Source organism: Theropithecus gelada, chromosome 10, assembly GCF_003255815.1.
Source record: "Theropithecus gelada isolate Dixy chromosome 10, Tgel_1.0, whole genome shotgun sequence".
Lineage (NCBI taxonomy): Eukaryota > Metazoa > Chordata > Mammalia > Primates > Cercopithecidae > Theropithecus > Theropithecus gelada.
In genome coordinates, this window is record NC_037678.1 from 6,988,563 (window position 1) to 7,001,150 (window position 12,588).

Consider the following 12,588-nt stretch of genomic DNA (forward strand, 5'->3'; position numbering starts at 1 on the left):
CCAGTCCAGGTGGCACCAACTAGCCCATTAAAATGCAAGCTCTGAAGGTGCGTCAAACAGCAGTCTTAGATTTCACAATAGTGATGTTATCTATAGGAGCCATTGAGGAGGTTACAAATCTTGTGACCTCCAGCCACACGACTACTGAACCATAATTCTAACCTTGTGGAGTTTTTTGTTTGTTTTGAGACGTCTCACTGTGTTGCCAGGCTGGAGTGCAGTGGCACTGTAGCAGAGTTTTTAAGGAATCAGAGAGACCAATTGTTTCTTGCATAATTCAGAAGCAAGAAACAAAGACAGTTACTCAATTGAGACATGCATCACATCATTTCTTACTTTTCAATGAAAAACATGGTTTACGACTTGAGTTTATCTGCCTAGTGACCTTGCAGCTGCACAGCTAGAGAAACAGGGTCTTCACAATGCCTGGGAAAGGAGGTGAGATAAGGCTCACTAGCCACAGAAAAGCAGGCAGTTAATTTTTAAAGGACTCCAGCTCTTTCTCTTTCTCAGGGAGAATTGGGTTTTCTTACATACAACTGAATTTCTAGTTACACATTCTTTAATTTCTTTTAATTCCTGTTCCATTCCCCCCTTTGGTGCTTCTTATAATAAAGGTGTTAATAGAAAGCACCACTATTTGCCACCTCTTTGCGGAGCTGAGCTGCTTCTACTGGCAGTGGCTGATATTTGGTTAATGCCACAACCACGTGGTAGTGTGTCAGGCTACTATTGCCTCTATAGTTGACTGAATACTCCTAATAAACTGGGGTGAAAGGCAAGGGAGGATGAGGCAGATGCCAAGAATAAGCAAGAACTCACCAATGAAGGTTTTGAATCCTTCAAAGGTTGAGAGCCATCCTTCAAACAAGGAATCCAGGGACCACCCGGACCAAGTCTGAACTGGAACATGGGCCAACTTGCACATTCTAGCTGTGATTTCCATGACAGCTCGGCCATTATCATCAATTTCTAGGCAACAGTTGGTTAAGTTAAATTTCCCACATACTCCTCCCTCTGAGGCTAAGAGGTAATCTAAAGCCAATCTATTTTGATATATAGCATTTCTCATTTGTGTTGCTTGTATTGCCAATGACTCTAGTGCCCTTGACGTTTCATTGGTTATAATTTCAAGGACTGCCTGCAACCTTAGGATGCGGTTGAGCATGTAGATTGGGGTGTGGTAACCCCATGACCCGTCTTGTGCCCAGGTAGCTGGCCCGTAATATTTAATGATTCTTTCAGGAGGCCATTCATTATCTTTCCAGTTTCCTATGTCCACATCCTTTTTGATATTTGTGTCTATTTTTGTGATTATGCTTCTTCTAGTTCTTTTATTTTCATCATAAACTGGATATCCTAAGAGTTCCCCTTGCTTTAGAGGAATCAGAAAGATGGATGGCTTGATTGTTCCTAACACACATGCCCCTGCCCGTTTAGCTGGCAGTTGCCGATATGTCCGTGCTTCACAGATCCAATATAGGCCATGGGGAGCCTTCCAAGCATTTGGAGCCTCTAGCTGATGCCAAGTGTGGCTTAGAGTAGAGAATCGAGAGAAGGGGTTTGGATCTCGTAAGTAGGAGTCATTCTGGGTGTTTCTCCATAGAATTTTACTTTTAGTCTTATCATAATACTGTTGCCCTAGGCAGGCTGTTTCTCCTACTGCCTCTGTGAAAGCCTTTCCCCATCGAGTGATACAGTACTTTCCAATTATGAAGGTTTTTAACAACTGAACACTTGCTGAGGCTGTTGGTTCACTGGCAGGGGTAGGCGAAGTGAAGTTATCTTGTGGCATTAATTCCTTTGCTTCCCATGGCCACTGGTCCCCCATATTAGTTCCTCCACATACATAGCATGAGAAAATTCCTAAGCTGCCAGCTGTGTTTTCAGCTGGTTGAGCAAGTGAGTTTTTGATTGATGGAGGAAACTTGGGCACTGGCTGATCAAACTGCTGATAGAATGACTTATGGACCTGGAATTGCAGGGTTGGATGCATTTGAGTCCTTCTAGTCTTTTTGACAATTAGTAGTGGAACTCCAAGTCCTGCTCCCTGTGATGCAGTTGAGCATATAGATTGGGGTATGGTAATCCCATGACCCATCTCACGCCCAGGTAGCTGGCCCATAATAGCATGATCTTGGCTCACTGCAACCTCCGCCTCCCAGGTTCAAGCTGTTCTCCTGCCTCAGCCTCCCGAGTAGCTGGGATTACAGGCATGCACCAGCACGCCCAACTAATTTTTGTGTTTTTAGTACAGACGGGGTTTCACCATGTTGGCCAGGATGGTCTCAATCTCTTGACCTTGTGGTCCGCCCACCTGAACCTCCCAAAGTGCTGGGGTTACAGGCATGAGCCACTGTGCCCGGCCCCTTGTGGAGTTTTACAAAGGTGGTTTCAGTCTCTGAGCAAGGAAGCGGTTAGTTTTGCAAAAGGACCGTTATCATCTTTGCTTTGAAGTTAAATTACAGATTAAATTCTTCCCATAGTTAGCTTGGCCTATGCCCAGGAATGTGCAACGACAGTTCGTGTGGTTAGAAGCAGGATAGAGTCGGCGACGTCAGATTTCTCTCAGTGTCATACTTTTTGTAAAGGTGGTTTCAGTTAGAAGGCCAGGCACAGGGTGTCACTCAGTGTTGACCCTGGGCATGGGAGGCATCTCCTTGGGGAGGGCTTGGCATTCCGAGCATCTTCTGTAGCCTCCTTTAATCAGGTAATATTCAACTATTTGAATGTAAAACAAACTTTGCTAGAAAACTCTGAAGAGGGAAAGGGTGTACTCTAAAAATGCACCAAAGGGAAGACCCGAGTAGGAAAGCAGCAGGCTCAGAAACATCCGTGGAGATGTTTGGTTGTGTGAAACTAGCTAGCCAAGCAGACCTGCCAGAAAGTTTGGGAGATAATTAATGCCCAATTTATGCACATTTCTTGATATGGCAGGTGAGTTATATATCAGTATTCAAATATAAACAGAAGAGACTATGAAAAAGCAGCTGTGCTGTGTACAGCAACTCATGTGGACAAAAAAAAAAAAAAAAAAAAACCTATGGTTTTCAGTTCGCAAAAAGTGAGGCCATTTCAATTAGCTCAAGCAAAGCAATGCCCATAGAGAACCTATTCGGTGCCTGGCTGGTGGAACCTCTGAACAGGGAGCCTCAAGAAGGGAAAGGGTTTTAAAAGGTTGAATGATCAAGATTATTAGCTCAGAAATGGGAAGATTCAGTGGGATGTGATGTCAGAGGTTGACTTTTAGAAGTACTGAATACAAAGACGTTCGACTTGGAAATGTGCTAGCCAGGTGGACTCTAAGCTCAACATGAAGACCCTTTCAGTGATTAAAGCCATCTGGGACCCCGGCAGGCAGTCCTTGAAGGAAGTGTGGTTCTCATGTCTGGCATGTCTTTGTCTAAGGCTAGACAAAGCTCTAGAAGTAAAGAAGACATCTAGACAAAGTAAAGAAGGCTAGCCTCCTTCTTACTGGGGAGTGTAATGGGTGGATTTTGGCTCTTGATGGGTACTGGGGCAGATAGTGTCTGATCTTCTGCGATTCCACCAGAACTTACTGAATATGCCCCTTTAAGCATGTTCAGCTTCAGCAATTGGACACTGTATTAGTCTATTCTCATGCTGCTGTAAAGAAATACCTGAGACTGGGTAATGTATAAAGAAAAGAGGTTTAATCGGCTCACTGTTCCACAGGTTGTACAGGAAGCATGGTGCTGGTGTCTGCTCAGCTTCTGGGGAGTCCTCAGGAAACTTACAATCATGGTGGAAGGAAAAAAAGGGAGCCAGCGCTTCATGTAGCCAGAGCAGGATGAAGGTGGTGGGGGGTGCCACACACTTTCAAACATTCAGATCTCATGAGAACTCACTATCACGAGAACAGCACAATGAGGATGGTGCTAAACCACTCATGAAGGATCCGGTCACCTCCCACTAGTCCCCATCTCCAACACTGGGGATTACAATTTGACATGAGATTTGGGTGGGGACACAAATCCAAACCATATCAGGCACTTTCATTTCTAAAGAGCAGTTATTTGAGTCATCAGACCTCCCTCCAAGATGGCACCTGAGAGAATTCCTTGTGTCCCCATCTGCATGAGGTGCTGTGTCTGCCTCTGCTGCCTGGCCTAGGCCATCAACAGGGCTTCCACCACACCTCCTCATTCTGCCCTATAACTCTAGGGACAGTGGCATGTGAAGATACTTCTGAAATGTATGTGAGAATTAAGTGCCTAAACTGAGCATAAAGGACTAAGACATTCTCAGCAAAGCAGACCAATCAATGTGAACATATTCAAATTATGTGTACAATTGAATTGCTGTGTGTACAATAAATGGGCAGAGTAATGTGATTGTATCATAAATGAGTGGCCATCATCATCCACAAATGTGAGTTTTTGTGGGTCCTCTGTTTATGTGCACATTTTTTCCTGGCACATCTGTTGCCGAACCATTTGAAAATTCAACATTTATAGGCAAGTTGGTTTTTTAAAATGTTACACAAAGGACTATACAATGAACGGTGAGGTTATGTAAGCTGAATTAGCTTGCTTATTAATCACATTCACAACAATATTTTAGTTGCAGTTGTGCAATCTAGTCTTCTGTTCATTTGGCTGAGAATAGAATGTTTCTGATCTTTGTTAATGAAGTAATTAAGAATGCCTTTTCATTCAGTTCCAGTGTCATGATGGAAAGTTTGTTGTTGGTAAGCCCTTGAGCACAGCACACCAGGAGGGCAGTCCTTCCTTAGAAATGCACTCCCTTCACTTTTCTTAGCCCAGCAGCCATGAATGGATAACGTAGCTCATGCAAAGTGTGTTGCTGGATGCTGTGAATTTGTAAAAAATGAATAAACCGTAGTTTCTTCTCAAGAAACCTGCCATCTAGTAGGCAGATACGACATGGACCTAGGAACTGGATGGAGGCAGGATGTGGGAGAAATTTTGAGTGGCACAGAGCAGTTGCAAATGCCAACATGCACTCCCCATGTATCCACATGTGCACTAACCCGTCCAGTCCTCACTGCGCCTTGAGGAGCTCAGAGGAAGGCACAGTCTTGGTTATTTTGACTTAGGAGGAGAAAGAGGTTTCCAAAAGAGGTGCACTGCTCTCTGGGGGCTGCTTGTCAGGTGGGTAGGCTGTGGACCATTCTGTTAGGAACCCTCCTGTCAGAATGAGGAACCCCTGGGAGCTTTATTCAGAGGGCATCTTGACCAGATTTGTATTATTACATTGCCCTGGTGCCACAAGGCAAGTTAGAGTCCTGATGTAGTTCAAGGAGAGAGGCATGGCCCCGGGATAACCCTAGAAGCTCAAGAAACGGCGGCCCTTCTGCCTCCTAGGTATGTCCATGTGAAATTCAGCTTCCTCCCTGCAGCCATCTTAGCATCGCCAGCAACAGGGAGGCCCCTCCTGGAGGCGCTTGCCCCTGATGGTGCTGCTGAGACCACAGCTCTTCCACAGCCACAGGAGAAACCTCGGGAACTGCAGAGCCCACAGGCCACTTTCTGAGGGTGTGTTGTCTTGTTGGGTTTTAAAAACAAAATTCACTGAATAAAGGTGGAAGCGTACTTTTCTGGGTTGCAAAATTAAGGTCATCCTCATAACAGACACCTGAAAAGGTCTGCAGGGGATAAGGAGCTGATGGTCTCAGCAGGAGCTGGGCGGGGCACTGTCCTGAGACCTCAGGTCTAGGACTGCCCATGACGGCTCCCAGCTGAGGAACTGATCCCGGGAACAGGAAAGGGCCTTGCCAGATGAAGAGCTGGTGAGCTGGTGTTTACCTAGAGCCCGCTCTCTGCACGCTGCCTGCGAAGTAGTGGAGGAAGTCATCCAAGGGGGCTTTGCTTACCTTGTCAGGCGGAGTCTGTGTGGAGAATGGGGCGAATGCTGTGTTGAGGCAGCAGGTGCATGGCAGACACATGGCAGAGGAGCAGGGATCTGCAGGGCACAGAAGGCAAGGGAGCCTGGAGAGAGCCCACACGGGCACCTGTGGGGACAGGCCCACATGGCCTTTGGGAAGGGTGGTGGTCTTCCAACTCCTGAGAGCCTCTGCAAGTTTTAACACAAGTGCATGAAGCAACATTTACCCAAACATCTATCTGCTTTCTCTGCTACCCACCACCCCTTCCCCTTGAGGACAAGAATGTGGTCAATAAGGACATTTTCTTTATTGTTAACTCAGCTCAAGCAGTTGTACAGGGCTTAGTGTGTCACAGGCAACTGTGGGTTCCATAGATCCTCCAGGATCTCATCAGTTAATGAGCAGAGCAAAAGGGAGCTCTACCTCTCAAAGGAAAACCGATTGTACTTCTACTCCATCAGACAAATGCCCAAGCAACATCCTGATGGGAGATTTATGCTGGCAACATTGTTTAAATATAGTCTCATTCCTTGTAACTCTGAGTTCATCTGGGGAAAATCACATCTGCGAATGCCATTTTTATCGATTAGATGAGGACCAAGATCTTTCTGTAAAAATAAATGCTTTCTTTCTTTAAAGAAAATTGGCAATTTGCCTTAAAATTTTTATTGAAGTAATTCTATTCTATTTGAACAATGTTGGGAGATAAAAACCCTCCATTATGCCTTTTTTAATGAGTTCTAATTCAGAAAAATCTCAATAATAGAAAATGACATAAAAGGTGCATAGCATAATTCTTATCTTGTTTTCCTCACTGGCCTCTCTCATTGGCTGTACGTAATTGGCATCTCTTCAAAGACAAAATGGGGAATTTTACCATCTTTGAATCAAGTGACATTCACTCATTCGAGTTTTAAGATTGAATATGCTTTTTGAAGAATTTTCTTCTGAACCTTAGCATAGTTCCTCTCACAGGTAAGTATTCAATTTAAAAAACTGGGAACGGGCGAGGTGCAGCAGCTCGCGCCTGTAATCCCAGCACTTTGGGAGGCCGAGGCGGGCGGATCACCTGAGGTCAGGAGTTTGAGATCAGCTTGGCCAACATGGTGAAACCCCGTCTCTACTGAAAATAGAAAAATTAGACGGGCGTGGTGGCCGGCACTGTAATCCCAGCTACTCGGGAGGCCGAGGCAAGAGAATCACTTGAGCCTCGGAGACAGAGGTTGTAGTGAGCCCAGCTCGCACTACCGTACTCCAGCCTGGGCCACAGAGTGAGACTCTGTCTCAAAAACAAAACAAAACAAAAAACAACAAAAACACCTGCTAAACATATGGAGGGGTTGACTTTAATTTTCTGTAGTCACAACTGTGTTTGTAATAGAATGACAGGTGAGTGACTTTGGTTGCTCTCTCTCCGGGCAGGCCATGTGTGCATGTGTGGCGTGACCATCCTGAATGCTGATGTGCCTGTGAGTCACCTGGGGTCCTTGTTAACATGCGGATGCCAATCGGATCAGGAGTGCAGCCTGAACTGCATTTCCAGCTCTGCCAGGCAGGGCTGGTGCCGCTGGTCCACAGCGGGGGCTCTGAGTGGTGAGGGATGGAAGATGATCTCCTCATGGATGGTGCAGGCATTTTCCAAACCCTGAGCACCAGCACCTTAGTGGCTACTGAGAAGTGCTTTCTGTTTCTGTTTTTGTTTTTTTAAGCTATGACACCGAGGGAAAAGGGCACATTACTTACCAGGAATTTTTACAGAAGTTGGGTGTTAACTATTCACCTGCTGTCCATCGGCCCTGCGCAGAGGATTATTTCAACTTCATGGGGCATTTTACGAAGCCACAGCAGCTACAGGAAGAGATGAAGGAGCTGCAGCAGAGCACAGAGAAGGCCATGGCAGCCAGGTGAGTGAGGAAGGACCACAGGGCCATCATCTGGAAGTCCCCTTTTACATCTGGCCTCACAGCACAAGTTATTTTAAAATGGTATCTTCCCATGCTGGCAAAGTTACAGGGCAATGATCATGCTTGTTCACTGCTGTCGATTCTAGAAATTGGTGCGAAGTCAAAGAGTAGTTGAAAAGCTATAGCCCATTCCATCTTACCAGTCACAATCTTATATCATCCATCATATTTATGGGTCACCCTTGAAAATGTTCCTTTTAAATTGTGGATGGCGTATTGCCTGGCCACTCCCTTGGCCCAACTAGAATGCAGGCTCCATGGGAATGTCTGTCACTTTACCTGGTGTCTGGCACCGAACAGGCACCCAGTAATATCTGTTGAATGAATAAAGGAAAGAGCCAGACATATCCTTTAACTCACACTTCTACTTTCAGGACTTTATCCCCAAGAAATAATTCAGAATAAGCCAACAGCTTAGCAACTGGAAAGGGTGACCTGCAGTGTGTCTTTTTTTTTTTTTTTTTTTTGAGATAGAATCTTGCTCTGTCTCCCAGGCTAGAGTGCAATGGCACTATCTCAGCTCACTGCAACCTCCACCTCCAGGGTTCAAACGATTCTCCTGACTCAGGCTCCTGAGTAACTGGGAATACAGGCACACGCCACCACGACCAGCTAATTTTTGTATTTTTAGTAGAGGTGAGGTTTCGCCATGTTGGCCAGGCTGGTCTTGAACTCCTGACCTCAAGTGATCCATCTGCCTCGGCCTCCCAAAGTGCAGTGTGTCTTTAACAGCAAAACGACAACAAAGGGAATACCTTCCAATCCCAAATTAGTGCACTGGCTTAGCAAAGAGCAGCCTGAAAGAGCATGAAATTGCCCATGCCTGCTGCGGCCACTGTGGAAGAACACGGAAACGTTTGTGTAAAGGGCTAATAGGCAGTTAGGTGTTGGGCAGTATGTGTACCGTGAATGGAACAATATCAAATGTAGGAGCAGGTGCACAGGACCAGAAGATGCTGTGCAGAATGTACCCCACTGGATTTGGATGGTGGGAGCGTACATGATTCTTTTCCATTTTTTAAAACTGATATTTAATAGTTGTGCATATTTAGAGTGTATGTGTGATATTTTGATACTTGTATACAATGTGTAATGATCAAATCAGGGTAATTGGGATATCCATCTCAAACCTTTATCTTTCTACAAATTCTACAAATCTTCTCTTCTAGCTATATTTTTTAAAAATTTTGTGGGTACATAATAGGATCATTTATTTATGGTTACATGAGATACCCTGACACAGGCATGCAATGTGTAATAATCACTTCAGGGTAAATGGGGAACCCATCACCTCAAGCATTTATCATTTGTGCTACAAACAATCCAATTATACTCTTTTAGATATTTTTAAATCTAGCTACTTTGAAGTATACAATAAAATTTTTATGTATTTCAATATAACATTTTATTGTTATATAATTGTATATAATTGTATATAACAATAAAATTATTGTTAACTATAATTTCCCTACTGTACTATCAAATACTAGAATTTATTTTTTCTATTAAATTGTATTTTTGTACCCCTTACCCAGCTTCTCTTATCTTTCCCCTCCCGACCCTTCCCTTCCCAGCCTCTGATAACCTCTGGTAAATTAGCCTCTGGTAATTTACTCTCTACCTGCATGTGATCAACCATTTTTTTGTTTTTGTTTTTGTTTTTGTTTTTTTAAGACAGTGTCTCACTTTCATCACCCAGGCTGGAGTGCAGTGGGTGAGGCTCACTGCAGCCTCAACTTTCCAGGCTCACTTTGTGATCCTCCCACCTCAGCCTCCTGAGTAGCTGGGACTACCAGTGCACACCACCACACCTAGCGCATTTTTGTATTTTTAGCAGAGATGGGGCTTCACCATGTTGCCCAGGCTGGTCTCAAACTCCTGAGCTCACCCACCCACCTCAGCCTCCCAAAGGGCTGGTATGACAGGTGTGAGCCACTGCGCCTGGCTGAGATCAACTTTTTAAACTCCCACATATGAGTGAGAACGTGTGATATTTGTCTTTCTGTGCCTGGCTTATTTCACTTCACATAATGATGTCTGGTTCCGTCCATGTTGCTGTGAATGACAATTTTCTGCTTTTTTATGGCTAAATGATGTTCCATTGAGTATGTGTGCCACATTTTCTTCATTCATCTGGTGATGGATACTTGGGTTGATTTCAGATCTTGGCTATTGTGAGCAGCGCTGCAATAAACATGGAAATGCAGACATCTCTTTGATATACTGATTTCCTTTCTTTTGGAGATATACTCAGCAGTATTCTAGAATTTCTGGATCATATGGTAGTTGTGTTTTTAGTTTTCTGGGTAATCTCCGTACTGTGTTTCATAGTATCATGCATTGCCACCAACAGTGGATGAGTGTTCCACTTTCTCTGCATCTTCACCAGCCCTTCTGTTTTGTCTTTTTGATGATAGATATTCTAACTGGGATGAGATGATATCTCATTGTGGTTTTAACTTGCGTTTCCCTGATGATCAGTGACCTTGAGCATTTTTCTCATACGCCTTAGCCACTTTATATGTCCTCTTTTGAGAAATGTCTATTCAGGTATTTTGGCCATTTTCGAATCAGGTTATTTCTTTCCATGTTGTTGAGTTGTTGGAGTTCCTTATATATTCTGGTTATTAATCCCTTGTCAGATGGGGAGTTTGTAAATATCTTCTCCGACTCAGTAGGTTGCCTCTTCACTTTGTTCCCTTCATGGTGCAGTAGCTTTTCAGCTTGATGTAATCCCATTTGTTTGTTTTTCCTTTTGTTGCCTGTGCTTTTGAGGTCTTATCCAAAAAATATTTGCCCTGACCAATGTCCTGTAGCATTTCCTGCAATGTTTTATTCTAGTAGTTTCATAGTTTATGGTCTTACATTTAAGTTTTTAATCCATTTTGAGTTGATTTTTGTCTATGTTGTAAGATAGGGATGTAGTTTCACTCCTCTGCATGTGGATATTCATTTTTCCCAGCACCATTTATTAAAGAGACTTTTCTTTCCCCAGTGTGTGTTCTCAGTGCCTTTGACAAAAATGAATTTGCTGTAAGTGCATGGATTTACTTCTGGGTTCTCTACTCTGTTCCATTGTTCTATGTGTCTGCTTTTATGCCAGTCCAATGCCATTTTAGTAAATATAACTTTGTAGTATAATTTGAAATCAGGTAGCGTGATGCCTCTAGCTTTGTTCTTTTTGCTTAGGATTGCTTTAGCTAATTGGGGTCTTTTGTGGTTCCATATGAATTTTAGGATTGTTTTTTCTATTTCTGTGAAGAATGTCATTTGATACTTTGGTAGGGATTGCTTGAATTAGTAGATCGCTTTGGATAGTATAGACATTTTAACAATATTAATTCTTTCAATCCATGAGCAAGGAATATCATTTCATTTTTAGTTGTGTCCTCCTCAATTTCTTTCATCAGTGTTTCACAGTTTTCTCTATATAGATCTTTCATTTCTTTGGTTCAGCTGATTTCTAGGTATTTTATATTCTTTGTAGATGTTGTAAATGGGATTGCTTTATTTATTTCTTTTTTGGATTGATCACTGTTAACATATAGAAATGCTACTAATTTTTGTGTACTGATTTTGTATCCTGCAACTTTACTGCATTTGTTTATCAGTGCTAGGAATTTTTTGGTGGAGTCTTTAGGTTTTTTTTAAATATAAGATCATGTCATCTGCAAACAAGGCTATTTTGACTTCTTCCTTTCCAATTTGGATGCCCTTTATTTCTTTCTCTTGCCTAATTGCTCAGGTTAGGACTTCCAGTACTATGTTGAATAAAGTGGTAAAAGTGGGCATCCGGTCTTATTCCAGATCTTAGTGTAAAGACGTTCAGCTTTTCCCTGGTTAGTATCATATTAGCTTTGAGTTTGTCAAATATGGCCTGTATAGTGTTGAGGTATTTTACTTCTATATTCATTGTGAGGAGAGTTTTTATCGTGAAAGGATGTTGAATTTTATAAAGTGCTTTTTCAGCATCTGTTGAAATTATCATGTAATTTTGTCCTTTATTCTGTTGATGTAAAGTATCACATTTATTAATTTGTATATGTTGAACCATCCTTGCATCCCTGGGATGAATTCCACTTGGTCATGGTGAATGATCCTTTTAATGTGTTGTTGAATTTGGTTTGCTAGTATTTTGTTGAGGATTTTTACATGTATATTCATCAGGAATTTTGGCCTGTAGTTTTCTTTTTGGGTAGTGTTCTTGTTTGCTTAGGGTATCGGGATATTACTGGCCTTATAGAATGAGTTTGCAAGTATTTGCTACTCTTCAATTTTTTGAAAAAGTTTGGGTAGAGCTGGTATTAGTTCTTCTCTAAATGTTTGGAAGATTTTAGCAGTGAAGCCATCAAGTCCTAGGCTTCTCTTTGATGGGAGACTTTTTATTACTGCTTTGATGTTGTTACTCATTTTTGGTCCGTTCAGATTTTCTACTTTTTCATAGTTCAATCTTGATAGAAATTTATCCACTTCTAGGTTTTCCCATTTGTCAGCATATAGTTTTTCATAGCAGTCTCTAATGATACTTTCTATTTCTGTCATCTCTAACCTTGTAATACTTCCTTTTTTTAATCTCTGATTTAATTCTTTTGGACTTTCTTTTTTTCATAATCTAGCTAAAAGTTTGTCAATTTTATTTATCTTTTCAAAAACCAACTTTTAATTTTGTTGATCTTTTATATTGTTTGAGTCTCAATTTCATTTATTTATGCTCTAATTTTATTTCTTCCTTTCTACTAATCTAGATTTGGATTT

The 12,588-nt window shown here is 42.4% G+C and overlaps 1 protein-coding gene across 4 annotated transcripts in view; it reads left to right on the forward strand.

Moving 5' to 3' along the window:
- The window catches only part of EFCAB6 (EF-hand calcium binding domain 6), a 313,426-nt gene that overhangs the window by 225,396 nt on the left and 75,442 nt on the right, over positions 1 to 12,588 (forward strand). For all 4 annotated transcript variants that reach the window (XM_025399951.1, XM_025399955.1, XM_025399953.1 and 1 more), the window contains one exon: positions 7,579 to 7,773. In XM_025399951.1, the coding sequence (XP_025255736.1) occupies positions 7,579 to 7,773 (195 nt within the window). The remainder of the gene's footprint in view (positions 1 to 7,578; positions 7,774 to 12,588) is intronic.